Source organism: Pholis gunnellus (genome assembly GCF_910591455.1).
Source record: "Pholis gunnellus genome assembly, chromosome: 13".
Classification (NCBI taxonomy): Eukaryota; Metazoa; Chordata; class Actinopteri; order Perciformes; family Pholidae; genus Pholis; species Pholis gunnellus.
This window is the reverse complement of record NC_136540.1, coordinates 905,866-921,946: the sequence shown is the minus strand read 5'-3', so window position 1 is coordinate 921,946 and position 16,081 is coordinate 905,866. Positions and strand designations below refer to the sequence as shown.

Below are 16,081 nucleotides of genomic sequence, written 5' to 3'. Positions count from 1 at the left end.
CTAAACACTGAACAGTGAAAATGGAGGATTGATACTCAGAGTCTCACGAACATGGAAGATGTGTACAAACACTCACCAAGTAGTTTCTTATTAGTTATTCTTCTGAATTTGTATCTTTTGCATTTAAAGGCTTGTTCAGATATTTTGTAGAATGATATTTTGTTGAAGTGTTTGTATCTCACGGTCACCTCGAGTATTAATAATGTTGTCCTGTGTTGGAATTCTGTAAAAACATTATTCATATTATTTTATTCTAATAAATCTAATCTGCTGCATTTGTGAGTTTACTGCAGAGAACGAGTCTAAACATTGAATTGTTCACGTTTGTCATTATAACATAATTGACCTTGATCGTGTCCTAAAGCTCTGATTCTCTCCAGCATGTTGATGTAAACGTACTGGAAACAGATCCAATGCAACGATCTCCATCCAACTGAACAAAGTTATGAAGGTATCGCACTTATTTACTCACCAGTTGTCACTCTACTGTTAAATTGATGGACCCGTTATCATCTCTTAAGGTAATTATGACTTTATCTGTTGTTGTGGGTCAAACCGAGGTTCTGTAGGAGTCGTGATCGACGCAACTACACGACAAGAAATTAACATATTATATTTAACAGATCGTCCTCACAGTGAAGTCATATTTATTTAAACATTAATGTGAAAAGCAATAACTGTTTCTTTAGACTCTGGTGCTAGTCTACAGGTTCAGACTCTGGTGCTAGTCTACAGGTTCAGACTCTGGTGCTAGTCTACAGGTTCAGACTCTGGTGCTAGTCTACAGGTTCAGACTCTGGTGCTAGTCTACAGGTTCAGACTCTGGTGCTAGTCTACAGGTTCAGACTCTGGTGCTAGTCTACAGGTTCAGACTCTGGTGCTAGCCTACAGGTTCAGACTCTGGTGCTAGTCTACAGGTTCAGACTCTGGTGCTAGTCTACAGGTTCAGACTCTGGTGCTAGTCTACAGGTTCAGACTCTGGTGCTAGTCTACAGGTTCAGACTCTGGTGCTAGTCTACAGGTTCAGACTCTGGTGCTAGCCTACAGGTTCAGACTCTGGTGCTAGTCTACAGGTTCAGACTCTGGTGCTAGTCTACAGGTTCAGACTCTGGTGCTAGTCTACAGGTTCAGACTCTGGTGCTAGTCTACAGGTTCAGACTCTGGTGCTAGTCTACAGGTTCAGACTCTGGTGCTAGTCTACAGGTTCAGGCTCTGGTGCTAGCCTACAGGGCAGTGAAAGGAACAGCTCCTTCCTGTCTCCAGGCCATGGTCTAGCCCTACACCCCCGCCCGACCACTTGGCTCTGCTGCCTCGGGGCGATCGGTTCCCCGTCGCTCAGAGGTCCCTGCGGCCGATGGACCCGGTCTCTGTTCTCTGTCCTGGCCCCACGATGGTGGAATGAACTCCCCACTGACGTCAGGACAGCAGAGTCGCTGCCCATCTTCCATCAGGCTGAAGACTCACCTCTTCAAGAAGTACTACCCTGAGCCTTCCACTTAGCACTTATTGTATTCGTATTAGTTGGTTTCTGTACGTTTGCTCTGGTTTCTGCTCTTAGATGCTCGTTTAAAAAGGAGATGCACTCATGACTTCTGGTGACTAGTAGTTCTCTTGAATACCGATGTTGAACACACTTATTGTAAGTCTCTTTGGATAAAAGCGTCTGTTAAATGACTGTAATGTAATGTAATGTGACGTAACATGAGCAAAGTCACTAATAACACACTTTAGGTTGAACTGGGAACATGTGTTGGTAGATAACTTTGGTATATTTCTCTACTGAGGCAGCGTGAGTGTAACTCTGAGCTGCTGTTACTCAGATGAAGAGGAGGACTTGTGTTCTTCACCACAGCTTCTGAACTGCGGTTGTGTAAAACTGATTCTATCTGATTTCACAAGAAGCTGCTGACTGATTGCAGATTAAAGGAGTGTTTCCATGACGGGCTGAGCTGTTCCTATCAGATGAATGCTGTCGGTGTCTTCTTCTTATTTCTGATAGATGTGTTAACATCAGCAGGTACAGCTACTGACTACTACTACTAGAACTACTGCAGTCTGTGTGGAACTGTGACTGTGACAGTGTAGAAGTACTCTGTTACAGTTAAAGTACTAATACGACAGTGTAGAAGTACTCTGTTACAGTTAAAGTACTAATACGACAGTGTAGAAGTACTCTGTTACAGTTAAAGTACTAATACGACAGTGTGGAAGTACTCTGTTACAGTTAAAGTACTAATACGACAGTGTAGAAGTACTCTGTTACAGTTAAAGTACTAATACGACAGTGTAGAAGTACTCTGTTACAGTTAAAGTACTAATACGACAGTGTAGAAGTACTCTGTTACAGTTAAAGTACTAATACGACAGTGTAGAAGTACTCTGTTACAGTTAAAGTACTAATACGACAGTGTAGAAGTACTCTGTTACAGTTAAAGTACTAATACGACAGTGTAGAAGTACTCTGTTACAGTTAAAGTACTAATACGACAGTGTGGAAGTACTCTGTTACAGTTAAAGTACTAATACGACAGTGTGGAAGTACTCTGTTACAGTTAAAGTACTAATACGACAGTGTGGAAGTACTCTGCAACAGTTAAAGTACTAATACGACATTGTGGAAGTACTCTGTTACAGTTAAAGTACTAATACGACAGTGTGGAAGTACTCTGTTACAGTTAAAGTAATAATACGACAGTGTGGAAGTACTCTGCAACAGTTAAAGTACTAATACGACAGTGTAGAAGTACTCTGCAACAGTTAAAGTACTAATACGACATTGTGGAAGTACTCTGTTACAGTTAAAGTAATAATACGACAGTGTGGAAGTACTCTGTTACAGTTAAAGTACTAATACGACAGTGTGGAAGTACTCTGTTACAGTTAAAGTACTAATACGACAGTGTGGAAGTACTCTGTTACAGTTAAAGTACTAATACAACAGTGTGGAAGTACTCTGTTACAGTTGAAGTACTAATACGACAGTGTGGAAGTACTCTGTTACAGTTAAAGTACTAATACAACAGTGTGGAAGTACTCTGTTACAGTTAAAGTACTAATACGACAGTGTGGAAGTACTCTGTTACAGTTAAAGTACTAATACAACAGTGTGGAAGTACTCTGTTACAGTTAAAGTACTAATACGACAGTGTGGAAGTACTCTGTTACAGTTAAAGTACTAATACAACAGTGTGGAAGTACTCTGCAACAGTTAAAGTACTAATACGACATTGTGGAAGTACTCTGTTACAGTTAAAGTACTAATACGACAGTGTGGAAGTACTCTGTTACAGTTGAAGTATTATTATTTTATTGTATTATGATTGAAGCATTAAAGAGGACCTATGATCTGTTCTGCTTCCTCCCTGTCCTTTAGTGTGTATTATATATATTTATATATATGTATTTGTACATCAAAAGGTCGTAAAGGTTCAAAGCCTGAAGTCACGACCAAAGAGAGTTACTCTCCCCTCAGAAACTCTTCTCCTGAGCGCCTCAATTCTTCTCTTTACTTTTTAAGTAGCTACTAAAGTCTATTATTTAACCCTAAACCTAAACTAAATCAGAACTCATGGTTCTTAGTCTTTCACTCCCAACCTGGGAAACAATAGAGCCAGTTCTATTCGTTATAGTGTACCGGGCCCCAGGTCAGAGTTCTCATCTAGTCTATAAAAGAGATGACGTCATTATTGTAGGTGACTTTAATATTCATGTGGATGTTGACACTGATGCCTTAGTGCTGTGTTTATCTCATCAGCAGATTTGATTGGCTTCTGTCAGAGTGTACAGAAACCCACTCACTGTTTTAAACCTCCACCTGGTTCTGGCTTATGACACTAAAATAGAACATTTAATCGTCTTTCCGCACAACCCTCTTTTAATCGGACCTTTATCTAATAACTTTTACATTTCTACTACCAGAATGTACAACATTAGGCAAACGTTTCTACACTAGATGTCTATCTGATGGTGCTGCAGCTTAAACTTAAAGAAGCGATTCCATCTGTATTTAATTCAAAATCAAGTCTCAATATTACAAAGTAGCTGTAATTAAACCTCAAATTTGTGATTTGGGGCTAAATAAAATAAATGTAATTGAATGACCCGGTTGGTGAAGTATGCGGCCATGAACGTCTCACGGTTTCAGCAGCAGAGCTGAACTCTAAACGTTCTCCATTCATTCTCTGTGGGAGTTCTCGTCACTATGGGTGTCATATATTTCTGTCCACAAACAGGATTTTGGCGGCGCTGTTTCTCACTAAAAGAGACCTCGTTTTTACATCTTTGTTTTACTCTCTTCAAAAACATGAAAATACAACTAAAATAAAATAAATATTACTCCCCGTCGAATCAATGGGCAGATGCGGAGTAGGTAAAGAATATTAAGTAGGTGTGAAATGTGTTTTGAGTTAAAAAAGAAAAAAGTATAGTTTGTAAAACGCTCCACGGTGATGAACAGATAAAGGTCCAGTTGTGAAATAAATAAATCTTGTTTATCTTTAAAAGAAAAACAGGGAGCGGTTTTACAAATCTGCACATTGAGATATATTGAGTATATAAAGACTTTGAGTTTTATTTGCACAATTGAAAAAAAATACAAATACATTAATACAAAGACAAATAATCACTGGTCTTATTTGAATCCTCCACTTAAATTATGTTAAAACGTGATAACCAGCACATTACAGACAGACAGTTAATGTAGGCCTATTTATAGAATTAATTATTACAATATGCAATACTGCTGTACTATACTGAACATGGTTTTGCTACTACTCACAAAATATTACACTTATATAGCATAATATTTGCTGAACACTCCTCTCTCGAGTGTAGCAGCGACTATAACCGCTCAACTATCTAGATCAGGGGTGTCAAACACCCGGCCCGCCACGTCATTTTATGTGGCCCGCAAATCCGCCAGCAAAAATAAATAAATTTAAAAGTCGGACTTGATACAATTTACAAATATCCTCTGCTCTCTGTATCGCGCACGGTGGAGCTCCTCCCCGATCCGCGCGCGCACACCTCCACCAGCGTATGTGGCAGCAGCAGCAGCAGCAGCAGCCCCCCCCCCCCCCCCCCCCCCCCCCTCCGCTGACAACCGGCCCTTTGGGGGCAACCATGACGCTGATGCGGCCCCAGAGCAACAATGAGTTTGACACCCCTGATCTAGATTCTGTTTAACTGGAGAAAACACTTTATTATACTTCAATTCACATCATTCACAGAAATATAGGAGAACATAATATGAAAATGGTATTGATTAGTAATAACTTAAATTCACAGTAATATGGAGAGTGGAATCATGAACTCTGTTACACCTGCCGCTCTGATTTATTTTTACCCTATTCTCAACATTTTGATCTATTTATGTAATAAATATGAACATGAATAACTGTTGGAGAAGGAAAGCTACCTGCAGGACAGGAATAAAGAATAAGATATTGAAAAAATGATGATATTTATTTATTGACTTAAATTAAATACAGTGTTTCCCCTACCATTATTGAAGGTCGAGTTAAATTTGTTTAATTTAATTTTCTATATAGCGCCAGGTCACAACAGAAGTCATTTAAGGTTCCTTTCCTATAGAATAGGTCTACATCTTGTTATTTTATTAAACAAACTAAACAGTCTTATGTTATTTATCGTATCTACACGACAGCATGTCATTTCTGTCTCTACGTGGTCGCGCGTTTACAATTCTCCTCTGCCCTCTGTATCGCGCACGGCGGAGTTCAGCCCCGATGCGCGCACACACAGGTGAGCACACTCCCACCAGCGGACAGAGAGCGCCCGTCGGAAAATGGCGTCAACCAGCTGAAGAGCAGACAACAATATCTGCGTTTTTTAAACGCTCCCATGTGGTGAAGATGGCAAAACTCGCTCTCCTGTGAGTAGCTCTGCTGCTCCGGGTCCAACTACAGACAAGAGCCCACGTGCTGCACCCCCCCCCCCCCCCCCACAAGCACCTTAAGTCCAGTCACCACCGGATGAAAGGTTGTGAAGGTTTTGACCCAGCTTGGCTGTCAGAGGGGAAATACTCCCCCTGGCTGTACAAGACTGATCTTGGTAAGTAAGTATGTAAATAAATAAATAGACATATTAGATAGATAGATAGATAAAATACAATACAATATGAATACTGTCATATTCACTGTGCTCAGGTTCAAATTTGTTTTTCAAATGAACAAAACTTTTGACCTGGATTTAGCTCCGTACACGAACGGCTTCCACAGTCTGCAGCTGAACTGACCTGCTTTGAGAAGGCGGAGAAGTAATGATCAGGTCTGCCTTCAAATTGTGACATTGGTCCATCAAACGCACCAATGGGGATGTAGCTCAGTGGTAGAGCGCGTGCTTCGCATGTATGAGGCCCCGGGTTCAATCCCCGGCATCTCCATTTTTTACCATCTCTGTTTGGTGTACTTCCGGTCACATGACGAGCTGAATTGATGTTTAAGTGATTTTCCGCAATCCACATTTTTCTCTCTTTAAAACCAGAATCCTGACAAGAAAATTTGCGACGGATTCATCGTAACACGATAAACACAACGAGTTCGTTTTCAGTAGATTACTACTAAAAATGTAAAACTCTGGTTCCACTGGGGCTCGAACCCAGGACCTTCTGCGTGTAAAGCAGACGTGATAACCGCTACACTATGGAACCGGATGCAAAATGCCGTACAGAGGTCTTTCTATATACATCCTATCAGCTAAACGAGGTACTTTATACTTAATACAAGGGAGTATTGTACTTTTTACTGCACTACTTTGGTTACTAGCTTTGGTTACTAATATCGATGATAATAAACTTATACATTATGATATATTATGACAGATTAAAGAATATAAGTAATTAAAATAAATATGTACCCGCTGCAACATTAAAGTGATGATCACATGCATCAATCATTATAATACAATAATATCACATACATCATTCAGCATAATGAATACTTTTACTGCTAATATTGTTGTACTTTTGACAGTAGTTTTACAGTAGTACATGTACCTGGAGTTGAGGTACCTGTAGGGAGTCGTTCAGGAAGTGGAGGTGTGTTTTTGTGGGCGGAGCCTTAGATAAAGAGAGGTGCTGTTTACCTGCAGCTATAGCTATAGCGTTACACTCGGAGAGGAGAGGAGGCGTCGCTCTACAGGTCTGTTTCTCAATGGTTAACAATATCCAGGGATGTAGAATACTTCTTCAAATGTACTTTATATTCATTTCATTCAATTGAACAAATATTAAACTCAATAAATATTCACACTTAATCTAATACATAGTGAAATGTTTTACTTTTACCCTTTCATTTACATAAACTACAAGAATATTTCATATCACTGAACATACTTTTTTTTTAACATTTCCATGTGCACAATTTGCTTCATGTTATTTTCTTCACAGTTTGTATATTAATTTATCTGTTTTATACTTTCGGTCAATTTGGCAGAGAACTACCTTTATTCTTAAATATTGTATATTTAGAGAGTACAAATATTAGTACATACAATATTATAAGTACAAATATTGACTATATTAATACCAGAATTAAAAGCTCACTTTGTGTGTATTTAATGTTTAAATGTTCACCAGATTCTCAGTAGATGCACAAGCTTCATTTATGAAGAGAGTAACGATCAAAGATCACAGCAGGCTGACCTGACAGATGTCTTAAAATATATATATATTATATATATATATATTATATATTGTTCCTTAGAGGTTTTAAATGGTCTTGTATGTAGTCAAATCAAGTGTTATATGTCTAAATGTACCTTGTTTGAAATAAATCTGATAAAACAATCATGCAGAAGGTAAACAAAAGCTTTTATTTTATCATTAAACTAAATTGAAAAGTAACATAATAATCACTAAAAAGAGCAAAACAAATTAAACAGTTGTCATGTTTGTGATGCAAGCTGTTGTTTCCGCCTGCATTTTATTCATGAACTCAAAACAAATGAAATAAAAAATATATATTATTATTATTATTATTATATTATATATGTTGAAAATAGTGACAGTTTTAAACCTGGAGCTCAGCTGAACAATCGAACAAATATGAAGAATTAAGTTTACAACAAACAATAACAAATAAATTAATATTTACTTGGGTTTAAATTGAGTTGTCCTCACAACTATATTCATATTTTACCTTAGAGAGCTGTAAAATATAATGTTACTGCAACTTCTGCTTATCAAAAACAAAACCTCTTTTGAGTTGCATACGCGCCGAAACCGCCTGAAGAAATATTCAATATCTATTTATGATTTTGAGCAACATGTCCTCCTGTTGGTTGATATCTGAACCGAGCCAGACGTGTAAATTGGCTCAAGTTGTAGTTTTTTCAAACTTCAATGGACAAAAAGCTGCTTCTTATATTTTGTTTGAATATCTGACAGATTTTATTTGCTCTCCAACAGTTAAACTCTGAACAGGAAGTTCCCTCGTCAACAAAATAAGGAAGTGACCTTTCGGATGAAAGAATGCAGTGTAGTTTTTGTCGTTGGACACGACGCCCACGCTAACGCTAACTGTAGCTCATTTCCAAGTCAAATATCAGAGAGATAAACAAATGAGCTGGTATCAGAGTCTGCGGGAGGAGAATTTAACAGAATACATTTTAAACACAACATAAAGGGTTTTTTCAAGCAGCAGTGTGTGAACCTTTAGATCTAGAAGCCAAATACCAACTCTACAATCAGGACAACGATTAGCTCACTAATGTTATGGTAACGGGGTGCTAGCAAAACATGGACATCTTGCAAAATAAAATACATAATGTTAGCCTACCTTTGTGTTGAAATGAACAGCCTACAACAGAATTGTGTGTGTAGATATAATGCTAACAGACTAATGCTAAAAGTTTCTCAGTCATGATATCATGCTAACAAACTGAGGCTAAAGCTAACAGGTCCCCAGTCATGATATCATGCTAACAGACTGAAGCTAAAGCTAACAGGTCCCCAGTCATGATATCATGCTAACAGACTGAAGCTAAAGTTAACAGGTCCCAGGTCATGATACCATGCTAACAGACTGAAGCTAAAGCTAACAGGTCCCAGGTCATGATATCATGCTAACAGACTGAAGCTAAAGCTAACAGGTCCCTGAAGCTAAAACTAACAGGTCCCTGAAGGTAAAGCTAACAGGTCCCAGGTCATGATATCATGCTAACAGACTGAAGCTAAAGCTAACAGGTCCCAGGTCATGATATCATGCTAACAGACTGAAGCTCAAGCTAAAAGTTCCTCAGTCATGATATCATGCTAACAGACTGAAGCTAAAGCTAACAGGTCCCTGAAGCTAAAGCTAACAGGTCCTAGGTCATAATATAATGCTAACGGGTCATGAAGTCAGTCTCCCTGTCCTCACCAGCTGTCTCACCATCATGTCCGACATGATGGCCTGCTGTGAGAAGTTTGAGGTCACAGTCCACACCTCACCTGGTCACACCTGTGGAACCTTCAGCCGCCTGTGGCTCAACCTGATTGGCTCTCAGGGGGAGACTCCGCCCATCAGTGTGAGCGAGGGCGACCATCATCTCCTGCCCGGGTCGGTGAGTTTCAACATGACTCTTTAAATGTTAGTTATCCCTTTCACAGAATATTTACCAATGACGATCTCTTCCTCCTGACAGTCGTGTCCGGTTCGGGTCCGAGCCGACGGTCCTTTGGGTCGTCTGGTTCTGGTTCGACTTCATCTGGAGGCTCAGACCGGATTCCCCGACCTGGACTGGCACTGCAGCCGGGTGGAGGTCCGCAAGCTGGCAGAAGGTCAGGAGGAGGGGCGAGGTGGGACGGGGGCGGAGCCTGAGAGGGATCCACAGGTACAGGTGTTCCCGTGTGACCGGTGGCTGAGACCAGCAGAGGGCGACGTGGAGCTGAGGAGTGGAAAGTGTACGTTCCCTTTAAAAGATAGAGAAGAAGATCCTGTCACAGTTTGAATACTTTAACATTTGACTGATTATACTGACACACTTTTGCTGAGGGAACATTTTACTACAACAGAGTATTTTTATTGTGTGGTATTCATACGTTTACTGTAACAGAGTATTTTGTACTGTGTAGTATTTGTACTTTTAGCTTAACAGAGTATTTTTACAGTGTGGTTTAAGCAATTTTACTGTGATAGAGTATTTGTACAGTGGGGTTTTAGTACTTTTACTACAAACTAAATATTTCTGCTATGTAGTTTTCATACGTTTACTGGCAACAGAGTATTTTTTACTGTGTACTATTACTTTTCGCGTAACAGAGTATATGTAGAGTGTGGTATTAGTACTTTTACTGTAACAGAGTATATTTTTGACATCATTATCATTAGTATTACTACCTTTATTCCAGTGTGTTTGCTGAAGGACGAGACAGAAGAGAAGCTGAAGCAGCAGCGACTCAAACAGCTGCAGCTTCAACAGAAGCTCATCCGGTAAAAAACAAACATCTTCGTTAAATGTCGGGATCTCTGTTAGAATAAAGTTTTGAGGGTTTTCATGCTGGAGGCCACATGGAGGGAGTTTCAGATGTTAAACCCCAATCTGAGAGAACATTTATTTGTGTAAAACAGTTTCACACACTACAACAAACTCTCTTCTTGAGTTTTTATTGCAGATGGCGTAGTTTCGTCGATGGCGCTCCTCAATGTGTCGACCTCAACAGTCTGTCTGAACTCGGGCCGAACCTCAGCTACACACAGAAGAGGTGACGTCACACACTTAATGAGTCACAAACGGCAGGTAGACCGACTCATTAGATGAGTCGTGTTTGTTTCTCTGTCCTCAGTTCAGCCCCTAACGTCCACTACCTGAAAGGCTTCGCCGGCCGACTGGAGGCCTGGTCCAGTTTCACAGAGCTGGAGACGGTTTTCGCCCACATCGGACACCAGAACAACACCGCCAGTAAGAAAGAAAACAAGATCACCACACTGGGAAAACCACGGCCACCAGAGGGGAAAACAATCCACAGTATGATAGAAGCTAACAGGTCTCAGGTCAGGATATCATGCTAACAGACTGAGGCTAAAGCTAACAGGAGTTAATAGGGTGTTAAAGCTGCATTCTCTCTAGTGTCCACCAGGGGGCGACTCCTCTGGTTGTATAGAAGTCTATGAGAAAATGACTCTACTTCTCTCTTGATTTATTACCTCAGTAAATATTGTAAACATGAGTTTATGGTCTCAATCTCTAGTTTCAAGTCTTCTTCAATACAGCATGATGTTCATTTAGTAAATGATGGTCCATTTAGAGTCAAACAGACCATAAAGCAGGGGATGCTTTAGGGTGTGCTTTCTCTCAGGGTTCGTTAAGGCTCACTGGATGGAGGATTGGTATTTTGGCTACCAGTGTCTGAACGGCTGCAACCCGCTGATGCTGCGTCAGACCCGCCTCCTCCCTCCAAACCTGTCCGTCACCTCTGACACGCTCCGCCCCTTCCTGCCTGGAGACTCCTCCCTCGAGCAGGAGCTAGAGGTGTGCATGTCGCTCTCTGACTTCCAGCTGTTGCCAGCTGTGCCCTTTGATACAGCTGCTCTATCTTGATGTTCTGTGATGTGACAGAGGGGGAACATTTACCTGCTGGACTACGAGGTTTTGGACGGCGTCCCGGCCAACGTGATCAACGGAAAGCAGACGTACCTGTCCGCCCCGCTGTGCCTTCTCCACCTGAACCGACAGGGACAGCTGGTCCCCATCGCCATCCAGGTGAACTGCAGGTGTTGTGATTCAGGTGACGCCGCTGCAGAACAGTGTGGCATAAAACCGAAGACTCAAATCAAGTACAAGCACCTTTCAAATGTGGACTTGAAAAGTACTTGAGCAAATGTACTTCCTCCTTCAGCTGCAGCAGACTCCGGGTCCTCAGAACCCGGTCTTCCTGCCCTCCGACCCCGGCTGCGATTGGCTGCTGGCTAAGATTTGGGTTCACAGCGCAGACTTCCAGTGTCACCAGTTGGCCTCCCACTACCTGAGGACTCACATGCTGGCAGAGCTGTGCTGCGTGGCCACGCTGCGACAGCTTCCAGAGCCGCACCCGCTGCACCAGGTAGACAAACTCACCGCACTGGAAATGAAGCGGATCATACCGTATACAACAGACAACATCGATTTGAGCATTCGATTTAGGTTTAATTCACCTAAAAATGCAGGGAAAAGATTCAAACCCAAACTTTCCAGTCTTCACCCTCGGCAGTCTCCAAATGTTTCCACATTATAATGTTGTTTATTGCCGTGTTTTGTCTTCTTTGTGGACAGCTGCTGATGCCTCACGTCAGGACGTCACTACAGATCAACTTCCAGGCCCGGATGACGCTGCTGGCTGCTAACGGGGTGTTCGATAAGGTTCGCCATCGGTCGTAACAGAAGTGTTAAAGCGGGCGGAGACCGGCGTGGTGCAGTAATCTGTTGTTGTGTTGTCTCGTTCCTCAAGGCGTCGGGTTCTGGTCTGGAGGCGCTACCTGTCCTCCTGTCCCGGGCCTCAGAGAGGATCCGTTATGAGTCTCTGTGTGTCCCTGACGACCTGCGGCACCGCGGCGTGGACAAACTGCCTCAGAGCTACTACGCCCAGGACGCCCTGAGAGTCTGGGACGCCCTGCACAGGTAAACAAACACACCTCCACCAGGTGATCAGTGCAGCTGAGAGAGGAAGAAACTGATGATCCACAGCTTCTACTTTAAATCACAGAAGATTATCTTCCAGCTTTCATCACATGAGAAAGATTTTCTGATTTTGTTGTTAGTCATTCATCACGATGTGCTGCCAAACTGTGAAAGTTTGACCTCACAGACTGCTGGAGAATAAAGGAAAGGCTCAAACTACTTTCTTTTTCCTAAAATGTTAATTCAACAGTGATTTAAAGTAACTAAACACATTTACTCTGGTGTTTTCTGCTACTTTAATAGTAAAAGTGGTAGTGTTTCTGACGTATACTCAGTTCAGATATGGTCACTTCCTGTTCACTGGTTGCAAAAGAACAAGATGGCGACGGACAAAACACTGAATTCAAGGCTTCAAAACAGCAAAAAACAACGAGTGACGTCTCCCTCTTACATACAGTCTGTGGTTTTATACTGAGACTGTTTCATAAGTTCCTCACAGTCACACACGTGTGTGTGTGTGTGTGTGTGTGTGTGTGTTGCAGGTTCGTGGTCAGCTGGGTGGATCTCTATTACAGTGGCGACGATGAGGTGCAGCAGGACTCTGAGCTTCAACTCTGGATCGCCGACATCAACGCTCACAGCTTCAACCACAGCTCAGGTGTTTGTTTGTTACAGCTGGTCCACAATCTGTCCCCTGATGATGTCATAGAGAGCAAACAGAAGACAAACCGTCTCCTGTCACCCCCCCCCCCCCCCCCCCCCACACACACAGGTTTCCCTCCGTCCCTCCAAACCAGAGCACAAGTGTCCACGTTCGTCACCGTGATCATCTTCTCCTGTTCGGCTCTACACGCTGCTGTCAACTTCTCCCAGGTGGGCGATTTCAAAAGATGCTTTTCAAACTCACAAACAGTTTTTTTTTTAGGTTTCTGAAGTCTCATTTCAGTCTCAAATTAGCGGACAGTTTTTGTGTTCGATGTAAATATAAAGAATTAGCAGTAATCAACTGTCTATTAGAGCTGAGAATCCTCTTCCTTTTATAATGAACCATATTTGAGATTTCCTTTTAAAAGTCTCCAAAGTTTGAAAAAGAAAAAGGATCCATATCGACAAGATGTCATCTTTTTTGACGCCTACATTACCCACAATGCAACTCGATCCGCCAGCAGTCCCGTGTGTGTGAGATTCAGGTGTGTTACGCTAGTAGCGGCAGAGACGAACAGCAGGTCTCACTTCTTTGTGACTCAAGTGACATCACTCGAGGACGTTCATCAGTGTACCACTTTAAGAACAACACCACCTGGAGCCCTTTATGATATTAATATGTCGCTGGCTTCTCTCTCTTTGGTTCCTCCAGCTGGACTTCGCTCTCTGGATGCCAAACTGTCCGGCCTCCATGTTCCGTCCTCCTCCGCAGGTCAAACGCTCGCTGACGGAGGACGACATCGTGTCCTTCCTGCCGGACGTGAACGCAACATGTCGCATCCAGGCGGCGCTGACTCTGCTGTCGCAGCCCGCCGTCGACTTTGTGAGGCTCCACCCACACTGTCCTCATGAATACCTCCGAAATCAATGAGCTGGAATATGAAGATATCCAATGAAATCTATTTATATACGTACAATCCACCATCTTTCCTAAACCTAACTAAGTATTCCACAAGCTTTATTTCAAACCTGCTTTCTGTGTAATAGATTTGTATTATAATCATTTAAAATTATTACATTTTTCAGAATATTTTGAACAATAAGTATCATCACCAAATCATATCAAATGTTAATCTGGTGTCTGCTGTTTATGTTTTTATATTTTACAACACTATACGCATATTATTCCATTGTTTCACCTTGTGTTTAAGTTGTGTATATATATATATAGATATATAATTGCTTCTATGTATGATTTCTATTTTACTTTAATACTTACTTATTTCCCCTGCTGGAAATCAGTAAAGTTTTAACTTATTTTATCTTCACAGTGATCAGCAAACGTGGCGATGCTAACGTAGCATGCTAACATGCTAAATGTCGGTATGATTGTACGCTAACACGCTACATCGTAGCACGTTAACCGGCTGATTTGTGTTCACATTTATCTACCGAAGGTTTGTGGTCGTAGAAGTGATTTAAAGTGGAAACGAGCTGCCGTGTGTCGCCCCCTGCAGGTTCCTCTGTGTCACTACAAGGAGGCGGTTTTCAGAGATGACGCCCACCGCGGGCTGGTGGAGGCGGTGCAGGCCGACCTCAGGGCCATTTCTGATGACATCACGGAGCGCAACCGCCAACTGGAGCTGCCGTATCCATACCTCTGTCCTGGACGCATCGAGAACAGCGTCGCCATTTAAATCTGCTTCTTCTTCTTCATCAGCCAACATTTTGTGATTTTCACTAAAGAACAGCTGGATATATTCCTGATCAATGAGGTTCATTTTGTACCTCATTTACTCCATAAGACCAGTTTCTTTTTTAACGTTTTACTTCTTTATTGATACTTTTATGTTGTGATATACACACACAAGTTAGTAATCAGCTGTTAAATGTTCTTCTACTTTCCTTCAATAACTAGTTCACAACCAGACAGCTTGTTTTTGGAGATAAAGTAAAATATTGTGGTATCGTATTCACAAAAAAGTTATTTTCATGAGGTAATTTCTTCTGGCTCATTTTGACACATTTCTTAAATCAAAATAAACATCTGCATTCAGAGGAACAGAGCGGGACGTTAAACTCAGGCAGGATATTTGTTTGTTGTGTGTTTATTTGCATTTGTTCACAATTCTGAATTCAACAACGGTACTGAAAACTACACTAAAATGACCAGAAACGGTTTATTTAATCAAATCGGTCATAAGGCTCGAAAACGTGACTGAATGACGCGTCAACGCACTTCCATCAAATGTTGAAATAATAAAGAGTCTCAATTAAATATGTGTACTTCCTGTAACAACTTCCTGTAAATTGTTTACTTCAACTTTTAATTGAGTTAATTATTATGTAATGTATTTGATTGTAAATATCTTTGTTATCAATAACTATCAACCATCAAACTGTTGATGATATTTAATAATGAGGAGGGCTAACGTTAGCTCTTATACCGGCACTTGTTCGTCCATGAGCGAAGTTAGCATTTGTTTAGCTAAATTTAGCTAGCAATATCTCTGTTGAGACGTCTTAAATGAATTCAGAGATAAATAAAACACATTTAACGTTAGTAAAAAATAAACCTTGCGAAGGTGTAAAATAAACAGACATGTGTGTGCTAGCTAATGATACCGGCTAGCTGAGTGACTAGCATGTAAATTACTGCAGTCTTTGTAGCACGCCGTCATTGAGCCCAGTTATATATTATTATTATTAGTTATTAGACTTTTATTTGGTGGAAGCATCAACACAGATATGAAGGTACAAACTTTAAGATGTCTCTTTAGTTTTTGTTTAAAGATTAGGTAGTTAGGTAATTGGTGCTATCTCTACAATGTTTGTCAGT

General features: G+C 41.1%; 1 protein-coding gene across 2 annotated transcripts; it reads left to right on the top strand.

Annotated features, from left to right (window-relative positions):
• The first annotated feature begins 7,128 nt into the window (after positions 1 to 7,128).
• Positions 7,129 to 15,486, top strand: LOC306704642 (hydroperoxide isomerase ALOXE3). 2 transcript variants are annotated; one of them, XM_079171080.1, is made up of 15 exons: positions 7,129 to 7,160; positions 9,384 to 9,564; positions 9,646 to 9,904; positions 10,352 to 10,433; positions 10,616 to 10,705; positions 10,787 to 10,902; positions 11,300 to 11,472; positions 11,560 to 11,703; positions 11,840 to 12,043; positions 12,253 to 12,339; positions 12,428 to 12,597; positions 13,140 to 13,255; positions 13,370 to 13,470; positions 13,955 to 14,125; positions 14,760 to 15,486. In XM_079171080.1, exons 2-15 carry the CDS (start codon positions 9,397 to 9,399, stop codon positions 14,937 to 14,939), a joined length of 2,061 nt encoding a protein of 686 aa, XP_079027206.1. In that variant the 5' UTR covers positions 7,129 to 7,160; positions 9,384 to 9,396; the 3' UTR covers positions 14,940 to 15,486. The 2 variants fall into 2 exon arrangements, with proteins under 2 accessions (XP_079027206.1, XP_079027205.1); XM_079171079.1 differs by having other exon boundaries at positions 10,787 to 10,968.
• The last annotated feature ends 595 nt before the right edge of the window (positions 15,487 to 16,081 follow it).

Coding starts and splice junctions, on each gene's coding strand:
- LOC306704642 (XM_079171079.1), top strand. CDS start 9,397: ATGTCCGACATGATGGCCTGCTGTGAGAAGTTTGAGGTCACAGTCCAC. Junction 10,969..11,299: donor AGAGGGGAAAACAATCCACA/GTATGATAGAAG, acceptor GCTTTCTCTCAG/GGTTCGTTAAGGCTCACTGG. Junction 14,126..14,759: donor CGCAGCCCGCCGTCGACTTT/GTGAGGCTCCAC, acceptor CGCCCCCTGCAG/GTTCCTCTGTGTCACTACAA.